The sequence below is a fragment of the Lottia gigantea genome (assembly GCF_000327385.1).
Source record: "Lottia gigantea unplaced genomic scaffold LOTGIsca_108, whole genome shotgun sequence".
In the NCBI taxonomy this organism is placed as follows: domain Eukaryota; kingdom Metazoa; phylum Mollusca; class Gastropoda; family Lottiidae; genus Lottia; species Lottia gigantea.
The window spans coordinates 488049-501442 of NW_008706957.1; the positions used below are offsets into that span (position 1 = coordinate 488049).

Below are 13394 nucleotides of genomic sequence, written 5' to 3' on the forward strand. Positions count from 1 at the left end.
TTACGGTCTTCATACTTTACTGTTTCGTTTGAATTGAATTTACGAAAAAGAAGAGTAGAATTCTTGACAATACAGTGTTCTTTCGATGACTGTCTGTGCAAATGGACGATTTTTAATGTGATTCGTTTAAGTCCATCGATCTTCTCTATCCTAATCAATTCCTCGATCTTCATCAACTTGTCCAAAACTCCCATATTCCCACCTTAAGTCAACTTCTCTTAGTCATCGATCTTCTTCAACTTCTTCAAATCATGTACATTCTCCACCCTCTCTAATTCATCGATCTTCTTCAACTTCACCAAATCATGTACATGCATTCTCCACCCGCTCTAAGTCATCGATCTTCTTCAACTTCACCAAATCATGTACATTCTCCACTCTCTATAAGCCATCGATCTTCTTCAACTTCACCAAATCATGTACATTCTCCGCCCTCTCTAAGTCATCGATGTTCTTCAACTTCACCAAATCATGTACATTATCCACCCTCTCTAAGTCATCGATCTTCTTCAACTTCACTAAGTCATGTACATTCTCCGCCCTCTCTAAGTCATCGATCTTCTTCAACTTCACCAAATCATGCACATTCTCCGCCCTCTCTAAGTCATCGATCTTCTTCAACTTCTTTAAATCATGTACATTCTCCACCCTCTTTAAGTCATCGATCTTCTTCAACTTCACCAAATCATATTCATTCTCCACTCTCTATAAGTCATCGATCTTCTTCAACTTCACCAAATCATGTACATTCTCCACCCTCTCTAAGTCATCGATTTTTTTCAACTTCACCAAGACATCAATCTTGTCCAACTTCTCCATGACTTTGATCTTCTTCAACTTCACCAAGACATCTATCTTCTCCAACTTGTCCCATCATTCGATTTTCTCCAGCTTCTTCATCTTCTCCAAGACATTGATCTTTTCCACCTTCTCCTAGACATTGTTCTTGTCCACCTTCTCCAACACATTTATCTTTTCCACCTTCTCCAACACATTTATCTTTTCCAACTTCTCCAACACATTTATCTTTTCCACCTTCTCCAACACATTTATCTTTTCCAACTTCTCCAACACATTTATCTTTTCCACCTTCTCCGAGAAATTGATCTTCTCCACCTTCTCCAAGACATTGATTTTTGTCACCTTCTCCAAGACATTGATCTTTTCCACCTTCTCTAAGACATTGATCTTTTCCAACTTCTCCGAGAAATTGATCTTCTCCACCTTCTCGAAGACATTGATTTTTGTCACCTTCTCCAAGACATTGATCTTTTCCACCTTCTCCAAGACATTGATCTTTTCCACCTTCTCCAAGACATTGATCTTTTCAGCCTTCTCCAAGACATTGATCTTTTCCACCTTCTCCAAGACATTGATCTTTTCCACCTTCTCCAAGACATTGATCGTTTCCAACTTCTCCAAGACATTGATCTTTTCCAACTTCTCCAAGACATTTATCTTTTCCACCTTCTCCTTGACATTGATCTTCTCCACCTTTTCCAACACATTGATCTTTTCCACCTTCTCCAAGACATTGAACTTTCCCACCTTCTCCAAGACATTGATCTTTTCCAACTTCTCCGAGAAATTGATCTTCTCCACCTTCTCCTTGACATTGATCTTTTCCACCTTCTCCTAGACATTGTTCTTTTCCACCTTCTCCAAGACATTGATCTTTTCCACCTTCTCCAAGACATTGATCTTTTCCACCTTCTCGTTGACATTGATCTTTTCCACCTTCTCCAAGACATTGATCTTTTCCACCTTCTCCAAGACATTGATCTTTTCCAACTTCTCCAAGACATTGATCTTTTCCACCCTCTCCAAATCATCGACAATCAGACTGACCACCTTTCGACCGCCTCTTCACTTTTTTTCTATTAGATTATATATATAACACCCTGGTATCAATGTTATGTAACTTGATATTACACTGATAATGATACTCTGATAATCTTTTTATTTACTGACGTCAGCAGAACCAACTCTTATTTAATCTAACTTAATCTTGCACATTTATTTGTCACTAAGTGCAACTGTTTCAAATTTCAAAAACTTTAGGTCATATTAAAGGGAAGTTTCTTCCTAGTCCATAAAAATGGAATTTTATAACAAGATGAGTCTTTGTTCATCAATGGAATTACCTGATGTCAAAACAAAACGACTAAATATCTCTATAATCCATTATATCCAAAAAACTAAATAATAATCCACCAAACTTTGTAATTTTGAAACACGCTTTAAAGCGTTTTTCATTAATAACTTAGTTTAATAGACATATCGCCTTTAATAGAGATTATATTCTTTAGTCATGACACTAGACATATGATGAATATATACTCTTGTTGACCAAATTGAGACTTTAAATTGTATGTCCATTCTAAGAGGTAGTATCCTTTTAAATTATAGGCTTTAGCACTACTATTGGTAGGTTTAAAATTTTTAGGTGTAGAAGGAGTATCAGTCATCTGAATTGAATAATATTTTTTTCGGAAACACCAACCCTGTCGATCCCATGATAATAATTATATGATATAAAGAGATTAACGGGGATTAACGACCTAACATCAATATTGTGAGAAATAATATCCAGTATGGAGTCGATATATGTGCTTAATATTCTCTTATATAATCATCTAAGACAAAAACAAGCCTGTGGTTGGTATGGTTTGCCGCAAAGACTTTATAACTTTTATCTTTTAGATACTACTATGTATACAACATTATATGTAGCACATTATGTACATTAAGTGCCGTGATTTATGCGGATGAAATCTTAAGTGTATTTTTACAGACTAAATCAGACGTGATATGACGCATCCAATGAATATCGACTACAAAACTGTCCTTCTGAAGACAATCTACTTGCTAGTTGGATACGGTATTTCGTTTGATAGATTGGCCAATACTTTACATTTTAATTTCGGTTACTGTAGCAATCCACATGGCAATTCACGACTTGAATCGAAGGCTAAAGGGTTAATCTAACCGAGTGTTAAGGTAATCATTTGACAAGGTATGGGGTAATTAAATCTCTATTGTATATAGTTACAATATAGACTATATCTTTAATATACTCTAGTCTAGATTAACTATTCAATACATGTTCATTAACCCTTTCAAGTAGAAACAAGTCGCTTGAACGAACCTTTTCTGGTTTCCGTTTTGTCGCCATTTGTGTTTTGGTCGTCGTTTAGGAAGGATTTTGAGACCAACATCATTTGAATTGGAAGATTTAAAGGGATTTCGTGTGGATTTTGTTTGAAAATGAGTAATAGCCGACCATTCGCCCATATGAATAACTGATAGATCTCAGGGTTTCTTCCAAACATAGATCAAACGTATGTCAATGTGTTTCATGTTAAAAAGCTATTCAAAGATTTCGTGTAGTCGTCCTGATAAATTGGTATTGATCGGAACTTGTTATTAGATATATCAGACATTATAATGGATTATATTTTAATGGGGAATTGATTAATAGGTTAAATTGGTTCTTACTACTTTTTTATGTGAAAGGAAGGGATAGGGAGTATTTTTAATTTGTGCTTTAAGAATCGCTTTAAGAATCTTTCTGGGGAGAATTCCAAGTGCACGGTGACATAAGGTAATCCGGAAGTGTAGATTATAATGGTTATTTGATTGAATTGGCTGTTCAAATTTTTTCTGGATGTTTTTTGTGTGTCAGACCTAGAATATGCGAACATAACACCATTTTTGTCTGGATGTACTACAGTATTACAGTTAACGCATTCGCACAGTGACGTTAGGTGTTTCTAACTGAGGATTTGGTTACAAGATTATTTGAATTATCGAGGACGCATTTGGATACAAATGGATCAAGAGACTGAAAAAAATTGAGAAAATATATACTTTAAATATCCACAATCTTAGATGTGATTTATGGGTTAAGTCTCACTTGAAGTATTTATTCACCTCTTATAGTTGATAATAGTTTCGTTGTAGCTTATATCAACATAAAACAACGGTAAAATTTGTTTGTATAGTCGCCATTGTGAAAGGCTCGTATTACTAAATGAAGATTTAAATCTAATTATAATTGTCAACTTGAACTATGTTAAAACTAGACCTGCCGTGGTTAGCCGATGGCTACAAACCTGAATTAAAAACCACTCAGAAAATAGAACAAGAAATCGTTCCTTATGAAGATGATAATTTTTCATTATGTGCTGAGGAATATATTGATAACTACGCTGACATCAGAATCTCAACACCCGTTGTTCTTCGCAAACCACGGATTAAAAGTGCTGTATCCAGAATATCTTGCAACAGTGTTCCAACAGGAAGAGCGACGCTAAATCATCATAAAAGACCTTTCAGCGCACGACCACCATCTAGCAGACGTACTGTGTCTCAAAGACTTATAAAGAGTGCTGGGACGCACCGTTCGTTACCATCAGCACCTTCCTTGAGGACTTCTTTCTGTCATAGTTTCAGGAACTCTTTGAATCAAAGTCGGAGATCATTGTCCCGGAGACATGATGTGGGGACTCCAGTAGACTTGATTCAGGATGATGGACTAGTCTTAAATAATACCTACAAATCAGCACCTTATGTGAGCAGACATACCAGGTGTTATGACGAATCTGTGATCTCAGAGCCTCTCTTGCCCCAAAGACTCTTCTTTGCTGGTGCCTTGCCAACGGGTTCCCATCCTACCCTTTCCACCAGCAGACCAATATCAGCCAAAAGTTACCAGTCAGGTCTGGTGGAAGAAGGTTTAGAAGAAGATGTGGCTTTACGGATTCAGAGATACATTGATTATCATCGTCCACAAACCGATGCGTGGGTACGGTATTTAGTTATTCTCTCAATGGTTTTTATTTTTACAACCCCAAACCCACCAAAATAGAGAGTTAGTTTTTCTAATAATTTACAATGTTTCAATATTCTATATTTTTAGGAAAATTGCTATCTTATTCTTACATCACAACGTAAAATATGTACTTTCGGGCTTGTTTCTGTGAATTACACAGCATCAAGTCCACTATCAGGACTGGTTGCTTGGTTTCTCCTGATTTTTACGACTAAGGACTTGGCCTTGACCTTGTCGACTATTGCTCTTGACTTTCAGGACTGATGTATTTCTCTAGACTTTCAGGTCTGGTGGGTTTTTACTGACTTTCAGGTCGGTTTGGTTTCTCTTGACTTTCGGGTCTGGTGGGTTTTTACTGACTTTCAGGTCTGGTTTCCCTTGACTTTCAGGTCTGATAGGTTTCTACTGACACATGATTGATGAGATTTTCCCGAATTCCATGACTGCAAGGTTTTCTAACTTTCTGAATGTTGGATACTTACTTTCGTCAGTTACAGAAAAATGCTGGCAGATTCGTTTTGACCAGTTTTGAGCAGATCTAAAATCCTTCTCATATGTGAAATTATCTATTGTTATCATATTTATAGGGTTCTGGTGTAGATTACCAATCGAAAGATAACTTTGTAAGTATTAATATCCTATTTAGAAGACAAAAAATCTTTTATTTACGATACTTGCAAAAAAAATTGTTGTAATTTGGTCACAGGTGATAATTATCAGCAGTTACTTCCCTTTAAAATGTTACAATTCATGCAATTTTCAATGAAGTAGATATATGTGATCCTTGATTTAGGACATCATGAATATGGATAATGATGATAAACTTGAAAATAGAAACGGAGTTTGTTGTGGTCTTAGTATGAATAGAGTTATCTCCCTTAGAAAAGATGGCATTAAACCTTTTCTTCGAACGCATTTTCCAAGTTTCTCATTTTGAAATACATGAAAATTAATCTATGTCTGATGTTTTAACTAACTTTGTGAGCTATCATTATGCATAGATTTTCAATTTAATCAGTTTGATGGGCTATATTTCTCAAATGAAATGCAGTTTTATGTATTTTTCTGTCTCTGAATCGATGAATTCAGCATTCTGTTATGGGGAAAAAAGGACAGTGATTTATGTCTGTATGACAAACAATTCAAAACTTTGCAAATAGCTCATGAGTGACTTTAATCTACATTTTTTATTCTGTGCAAAAGCCAAATCTTGAATTTCATAAAAAGTATCAATTTTTTGTAATTATGTTACAGCTATTAAGAGGTTATGCTCCACATTTCTGTACTTTTACACAAAAAGTCCATCTACATGACAGACCAGTATCTAGTCGTACACCTAGAGAAGTATGGGTAGACTGGGATAATGATAATGGTATTGGTAAAGATAATGATAATGAAGATGATGGTTGTAGTCAGTTTGATACTGATTCTAGAAGGTCTTTCAGGTGAGTATTTTAACCCCTTTGATACTGCTCTTTAGGCTGCATATTTGTGTTATGTTGTGAAGTGGGCATTATTACTAAGTGATGTCATATCTGGCGTATTATTCTCGGATGTCAACTTTAAGTAATGTCAGTTGAAATGATTAGGACTGTATTTGCCAGTCATGTATGAATCTATTGAAAAATTTCAAATAATTATGAATATGATTTGAATTCTGTCATCCTTTAAAAAATTTTTTTTTTACAGTATAGTGAGTGGTATAGATGGAAGAACAACACCTAGTACTACAGGACCTACTATAGTAGATAATGATTTAACTGGTACTGATAGAAATACTGGTGATAATAAACAAACAATAGGTATGTGTTTTATTTTCTTAACATCATATTTTTATCTCTTGCTGCTTGGGGTCATGGTGGGTTGGTGAGTTAGATGCTTGTTCCCTAACCTGAAGGTCCAGGGTTCAATCCTGGCATAGTTCGAGATAGTACCTTCGGATATTTCAACCTGATTTCCACCTGTCAATGATGCAGGTCTGAGGGGCTGCTATTGAAAAAGTGTATTACTGAGGTCCCATATGCTACTGGATGTGAACGTTTAACAACCCTTGACAGTTTGAAATTTTAAAAAGAGTAGGTTTATGACGTTGTCTTTGCAAAAATTCCTACATTGCACACTGTATAGTGTTTCCTTACTTCATTTGTCCCTAATACACTTACATCTACACTTATATGACATTTAAATCACATTTGTTAATAATATTATTATTGATGTTTATATTATAGGAGTAGTTATTTCACCAAAAAAATCAGATGATAATAAAAAACAACAAAATAATAATAAAGGTAATAACTGATTTAAGTCAACAATTAAACATTTTTAATAGTCTTGACTTGATTACATGAGACATCAACACAAAGACAGAAATAACAACTTAATATATACCAGCCAGTTCTTGATCAAACCGCTTGGTATCTTTTTTTCCCAGTTTATCTGTACCCATTTACTGCTGGATTGACTGGAATTATGAGTGAAGATGACTTATTCAAGGTCACTAGATTTTCACATGTCGATTCAGATTAGAACCTATGACAACTATTTCAATAAAACTAAGCAAATGATGTCATTGACTTCTACAGTCCATCTTAAAAATGCCTAATCATTACCAACTTAACAAGTCCATTGAATTTGGCACTTTACCCATTGTATTTCATGAACTTTTTGCCTCCAACCATATAAAATTGCTTAACATTAATCTTTTTTTTTACATTATGTATTGGATAAATTAAATAACTTTTGTACAATAATTTTAGGTGTAATAAGATTTGGTTTTCCTGTCTCCAAGCCTCCTCATGGTCTCTCAAATAAGGTTGGTTTAATGTTTATTTCTTCCTTTCTCTAATTCTACTGCAACCTCAAAATAACCACAATTTCATAGTGTTCATTACTAAAATGGTGTGGAAACATGACAAGATATCTAAAAGGGCAATCTTAAACAAAGTTATTTTAAGAGATTTCAATTTCAAGATTGAACAAATAGAATTGGAAAAAAAAATGACATGGTATTCAAAATCTTGAAAACATGTGATTCCTACAAATCAAATTAGTCCTTCTTTCTATTTCATTGTTCCATGTTAATAATAGTGCTCAATTCATCAATTGTAGAGCGATATCACAAATACAACTGTTAAAATGTTAATAGCAAACGTTATATTCCTTTGTATTATAGACACCAAAGTCAAAAAAGCCAGCTAGCAAAATCCATGGTAATAAAAAGATTACTAAAGATGACAATAATAAAAAGAAAGTTCAAACATCATCCAAGAAGAAAACAGAGAGTGACAATGATGCCTTGGAATTGCTGAATAAAATAATAAGTTCCTCAAATAAAGATGATGATGTCAAGGCTGAAAATAATGATGATACTGGTAATGATGAAGAAACCGTTAAAACTCCTAGATCTCCTGTCACGAAGAAAGAAAAGAAAGAGAAAGAACAGCCACCACCACCTGTGAAAGAAAGGGAAGTCACTCCAGATCCAAAGACCAGACGGCGCTCTCCCTCACCTGTACAAGTAAAAGAACCAGACATAAGGTTGGTTTATTAATTTAACAAAACTGTGTCTGCCATTAAGAGTACCTGAGACCAAAAGGAGAAAACCATCTTTGAAATATAAACCCATCTCCAGAATGTTGCTTCACAATGACCTCTTGTTAGTTGGGCCCACTACATTGCATTTTTGGAATGAATTTACTAACTTTTGCAATACCCATAAGTCACCTTGAATTGCAGGCATCACCTCTGCATTTTGTCATCTCTGCAATTACCATATAGCCTATGCATTAACCCTTTCAACTCTAGGGGCCAAACATTAGCACAATATATACCCGAGCAGCGGTATACCGGCCGTTGCTAAGTGATGTCATACAACTTTAACGTCATACGCTTTTACTTTTATTACTTTGAGTTCAGGGTATATGATTTACTCTCAGGGTTCAAAGGGTTAAGCCTTCTCCTTCAAAAATCTATAAATAGATGCGAAGAATTCACAGTTACACATCTTGTTGCTGAAGATCTCTTTTCAAATGAAATCTGTTAGGTTGTACAGGTCAGCTCCAGGGTGTCAAAAACACACATGATTATATTTACACAATGAATTGAATATTCAACTATGACATCATAACATTATGAGGTAAAGACAATAGATAATGACAATTAGAAAGTTTGTAGAATAATTTATACCTATCTGGTTTATTTTTATCAACTATAACAATGGAAAGGTAGATCTACTATTATCATCTTACCATGTTAATGCCACTATTTTTAAAGAAAAATTTTGTATGTGTATCTGGGACACTGACAGCATCAATTTGCATCATTCCTATAATGTTCAATCTGATGTCTGTAGTTCCTGCAATTCCATTAGAACATAGTCTTTGATGACATCACTAATCTCTAAATATGATTGTATTATAAGGCCTTTCAAGATTAGTGAAATCATCAAATCTTAGTTTAAGTGGAATTGCAGGAAGCGCAGATGTCTGATTGAAAATTGAAATGATTCTCCTGATACATATACAAATTTTAGAAAACATCTTTACAATCCCTATTACTAAATTCATTGTCAAACTCTATGTGTAATTTCAAGATACTTTAACAAGTGTAGTGAAAACAACACATCTGTGCCAGTAAAGAATTAATTATTATATGTCTATGAAATTATTTTCAGATCTGAAGCACCAGAAGTTCCACTAACAGTACTTCCTGAACCTCCAGATTTACCAAAACTACGGACCCCGGAACCACCTAAAGAACCTAAATCACAGTCTAAACAACGTAGTGCCATATCTAGTTCCATATCACAGAAAAACAAACAGGTAAGTCAACATAAATAGAAAATACAAAGACTTGCAGTCTCACTAATATCAACGTAATCCAAAAAATTGTGTCAAAATGCACCAAATCGATTTCATTCTGTAAAAAATTTTTTGGACTGTACCCCCTCAAACCTCCATTTCAGGCTTGGTCTTCCACATTTGTCCCTAGTTCATCATTCTACCCCCTAATTGTATGCAAACATCCAGGTAACTGGTGCTTCCACCTACAATCAACATACTCACAGAGGCATAAACGCAATATTTTATTATACATGGTTACTTTAATTACATCTGATCAAAATATAGCATGCCCTTGAACATGACAGTAAACAAACTTTGCCACCTCTTGCCCTTTATAAGAAAATCTAAGTACAAACAGAGAGTAATATTCAGTCTATTGTTATAACAGGAAAGACTGGAACAATGGTGTATTATTTATAGCCATCAATATGAGATAATAAGATATTGATATCTATGTATATTGAAAGTAACCGCTAAACTACACACAATACTGTCCATTTACATTGTGAATAGACTTTTATGACATTTGACGACCATGACTGACAACAAGTCAAGGCAATTCTATAGTCTTGTATGGATACTGATTTTTAGCTCACAAGGATATTTGGTATTAGTTTAGAATTTTAAAATATTTGATTTAATTTCAATCTGTGACGTTTTGTGCTGAAATTCAATATGGTGCTTAATTTAACAGTGAGTTTCATTTTCCAATTTATTTCAAAAAGGATACTACCTCTTAGTTGGACATGAAATTTAAATTTCAAACTTGGTCAATACGAGTATATATTTATCAGATGGATTTACCAGGTCCCATGTCTAAAGAACAGAGTCTCTATATATGATGATATATCCATTTGATAACTAAATAATTATTGAAAAAAGCTTAAGCGTTTTGAAATTACTTAGTTTGATGGATTATTACTTCGTTTCATAGATTATATAGGGATTCTGTTCTATAGTTATGATTAGTAATTCATTTCTTGACTAGGGTAACAATATTTATTTCAATTCTTGATTAGGGTAACAATATTGATTTCAATTCTTGACTAGGGTAACAATATTTATTTCAATTCTTGACTAGGGTAACAATATTTATTTCATTTCTGGACTAGGGTAACAATATTTAATTCAATTCTTGACTAGGGTAACAATATTTATGTCAATTCTTGACTAGGGTAACAATATTTATTTCAATTCTTGACTAGGGTAACAATATTTATTTCATTTCTGGACTAGGGTAACAATATTTATTTCATTTCTGGACTAGGGTAACAATATTTAATTCAATTCTTGACTAGGGTAACAATATTTATGTCAATTCTTGACTAGGGTAACAATATTTATTTCATTTCTGGACTAGGGTAACAATATTTAATTCAATTCTTGACTAGGGTAACAATATTTATTACAATTCTTGACTAGTGTAACAATATTTATTACAATTCTTGACTAGGGTAACAATATTTATTTCAATTCTTGACTAGGGTAACAATATTTATTTCATTTCTGGACTAGGGTAACAATATTTATGTCAATTCTTGACTAGTGTAACAATATTTATTACAATTCTTGACTAGGGTAACAATATTTATTTCATTTCTTGACTAGGGTAACAATATTTATGTCAATTCTTGACTAGGGTAACAATATTTATTTCAATTCTTGAATAGTCTAACAATATTTATTTCAATTCTTGATTAGGGTTACAATATTTATTACAATTCTTGACTAGTGTAACAATATTTATTACAATTCTTGACTAGTGTAACAATATTTATTTCAATTCTTGATTAGGGTTACAATATTTATTACAATTCTTGACTAGTGTAACAATATTACAATTCTTGACTAGTGTAACAATATTTATTTATAATGTTTATTTTTTTCTTGACCAGTACCGTATATTACAAAAGTTTTTGAGGTTTTTTTTGACTACTGTAACAATATTTTCAATTTGAAATTTCAAGTGAGAAATCTATGTCAGTCAATTGCTCTTCATTATTTTATTTGATTTGTTTGACTAGTGTAACAATATTTATTCAAATTGCTTGATTAGTTTTGGGATATTTATTTGATTTGTTTGACTAGTGTAATAAGATTTTTGAAATGAAGAGAACTTGACCAGATCAGAGTTCAAGTATAACAAGTGATATTGTTATTATAAAATGATATTGTTATTATAAAATGATATTGTTATTATAAAGTGATATTGTTATTATAAAATGATATTGTTATTATAATGTAAATCAGTAGAGAATAGAAGAATGATATTGATATTGTTTTGTTAGTAATTGTAAGACTGTGATTGTATATTGTATGTTTTACTAATCAACTAGAAATTATAGTACAATCATTTCTTTCATTATTTAGTCTTCAGGTGGTTATTAGAAAGAGACAGTGAAATTGCTAAGGTTAAGGTTTTAGGAGGAAAGTTATTTTAAAATTGTAGGATTGTTTTGTTATTTTATCTTCTGTTATAGTGTATTTGATATGGTTAAGGTTTTGGACAAAATTGGGACTTTTCAGAGCTCTTGTGGAAACTTATTGGAATAGTAGAACAATAATACATAATGTAGTCTCCAGGTTTTTAAAAGAAAGGATTTGTTCTGGTCAAGTTTGGGATAAAACAAGATTTTCAAAGTGTTTCTACATCTGTTTTCTGCTATGAAATTATGGAATTGTTATGACTTTTAATTTAATTTTAGGGTTTGAGTGTACAGTTGATTATTGTTGATAATAGAATTACAGTGGCAAATTATAGTTCAAATTTGTCAAATTCCTAATTTGTATATCAGATTTTTATATGTATATTTATAGTTAATTAATGACAGGTTATTATGACAAAATTATACATTATATAAAATGGAGACTTTAAAAGGATTGTAAAGAATTTTTCTCAAATTTGTGATATGCGTATCGGGACACTGATACACATACAAAATTTTGAAAACCTCTTTACAATCCCTTTTATTACAAAGATTCTGAACTTGTTGTTCAAGTCAACATAATGACCCTAGTATCACTATAATTATCATGATAATGGGGGTTTATATTTATATTTAATAGATAATGGTTTATAATGATTATTGTATTATATTCTAGAAATAAGTATTGTTTTAAATTTAAAATGATTATAATTACAGGAAACAGACTTTGATACAAGATCTAGACCAGAATTTGATATCAATGCTGCTATGGAAATACCAGCTACTGAGTCTTCATCCAAGGTTTGTTATTAACCCTTTTATCATAAGATTGAGCACAATTATCATTATCAGATAATTTTGCTATGTTTATTGTTTGGATGACTAAATAAGAATTGTTTTAAAGGAACACTACCTCTTAAATAAACATAAAATTTGAATTTTCAAACTTGGCCAATAAGATTATATAATCATTAGTGGACATATCTGGTGTCATAACTTCTTTAATATGATAAATCCATAAAACTAAGTAATTATCCTTAAAACTACAAGTAATTATCCTTAAACTACAAGTAATTATCCTTAAAACTACAAGTAATTATCCTTAAACTACAAGTAATTATCCTTAAAACTACAAGTAATTATCCTTAAACTACAAGTAATTATCCTTAAAACTACAAGTAATTATCCTTAAACTACAAGTAATTATCCTTAAAACTACAAGTAATTATCCTTAAACTACAAGTAATTATCCTTAAAACTACAAGTAATTATCGAAAAACGCTTTAAAGATTA

At 32.5% G+C, this 13394-nt stretch overlaps 1 protein-coding gene across 1 annotated transcript in view; it reads left to right on the forward strand.

Annotated features, from left to right (window-relative positions):
• Positions 1–4072: 4072 nt before the first annotated feature.
• The window catches only part of LOTGIDRAFT_237494 (hypothetical protein), a gene marked incomplete at its 5' end in the record, with an annotated part of 13024 nt that continues 3702 nt past the window's right edge, over positions 4073–13394 (forward strand). Inside the window, 9 exons of the mRNA XM_009046895.1 lie at positions 4073–4807; positions 5422–5457; positions 6089–6279; positions 6524–6636; positions 7063–7122; positions 7591–7646; positions 8007–8371; positions 9507–9654; positions 12819–12902. Coding sequence (XP_009045143.1) covers positions 4073–4807; positions 5422–5457; positions 6089–6279; positions 6524–6636; positions 7063–7122; positions 7591–7646; positions 8007–8371; positions 9507–9654; positions 12819–12902 — 1788 coding nt within the window. The remainder of the gene's footprint in view (positions 4808–5421; positions 5458–6088; positions 6280–6523; positions 6637–7062; positions 7123–7590; positions 7647–8006; positions 8372–9506; positions 9655–12818; positions 12903–13394) is intronic.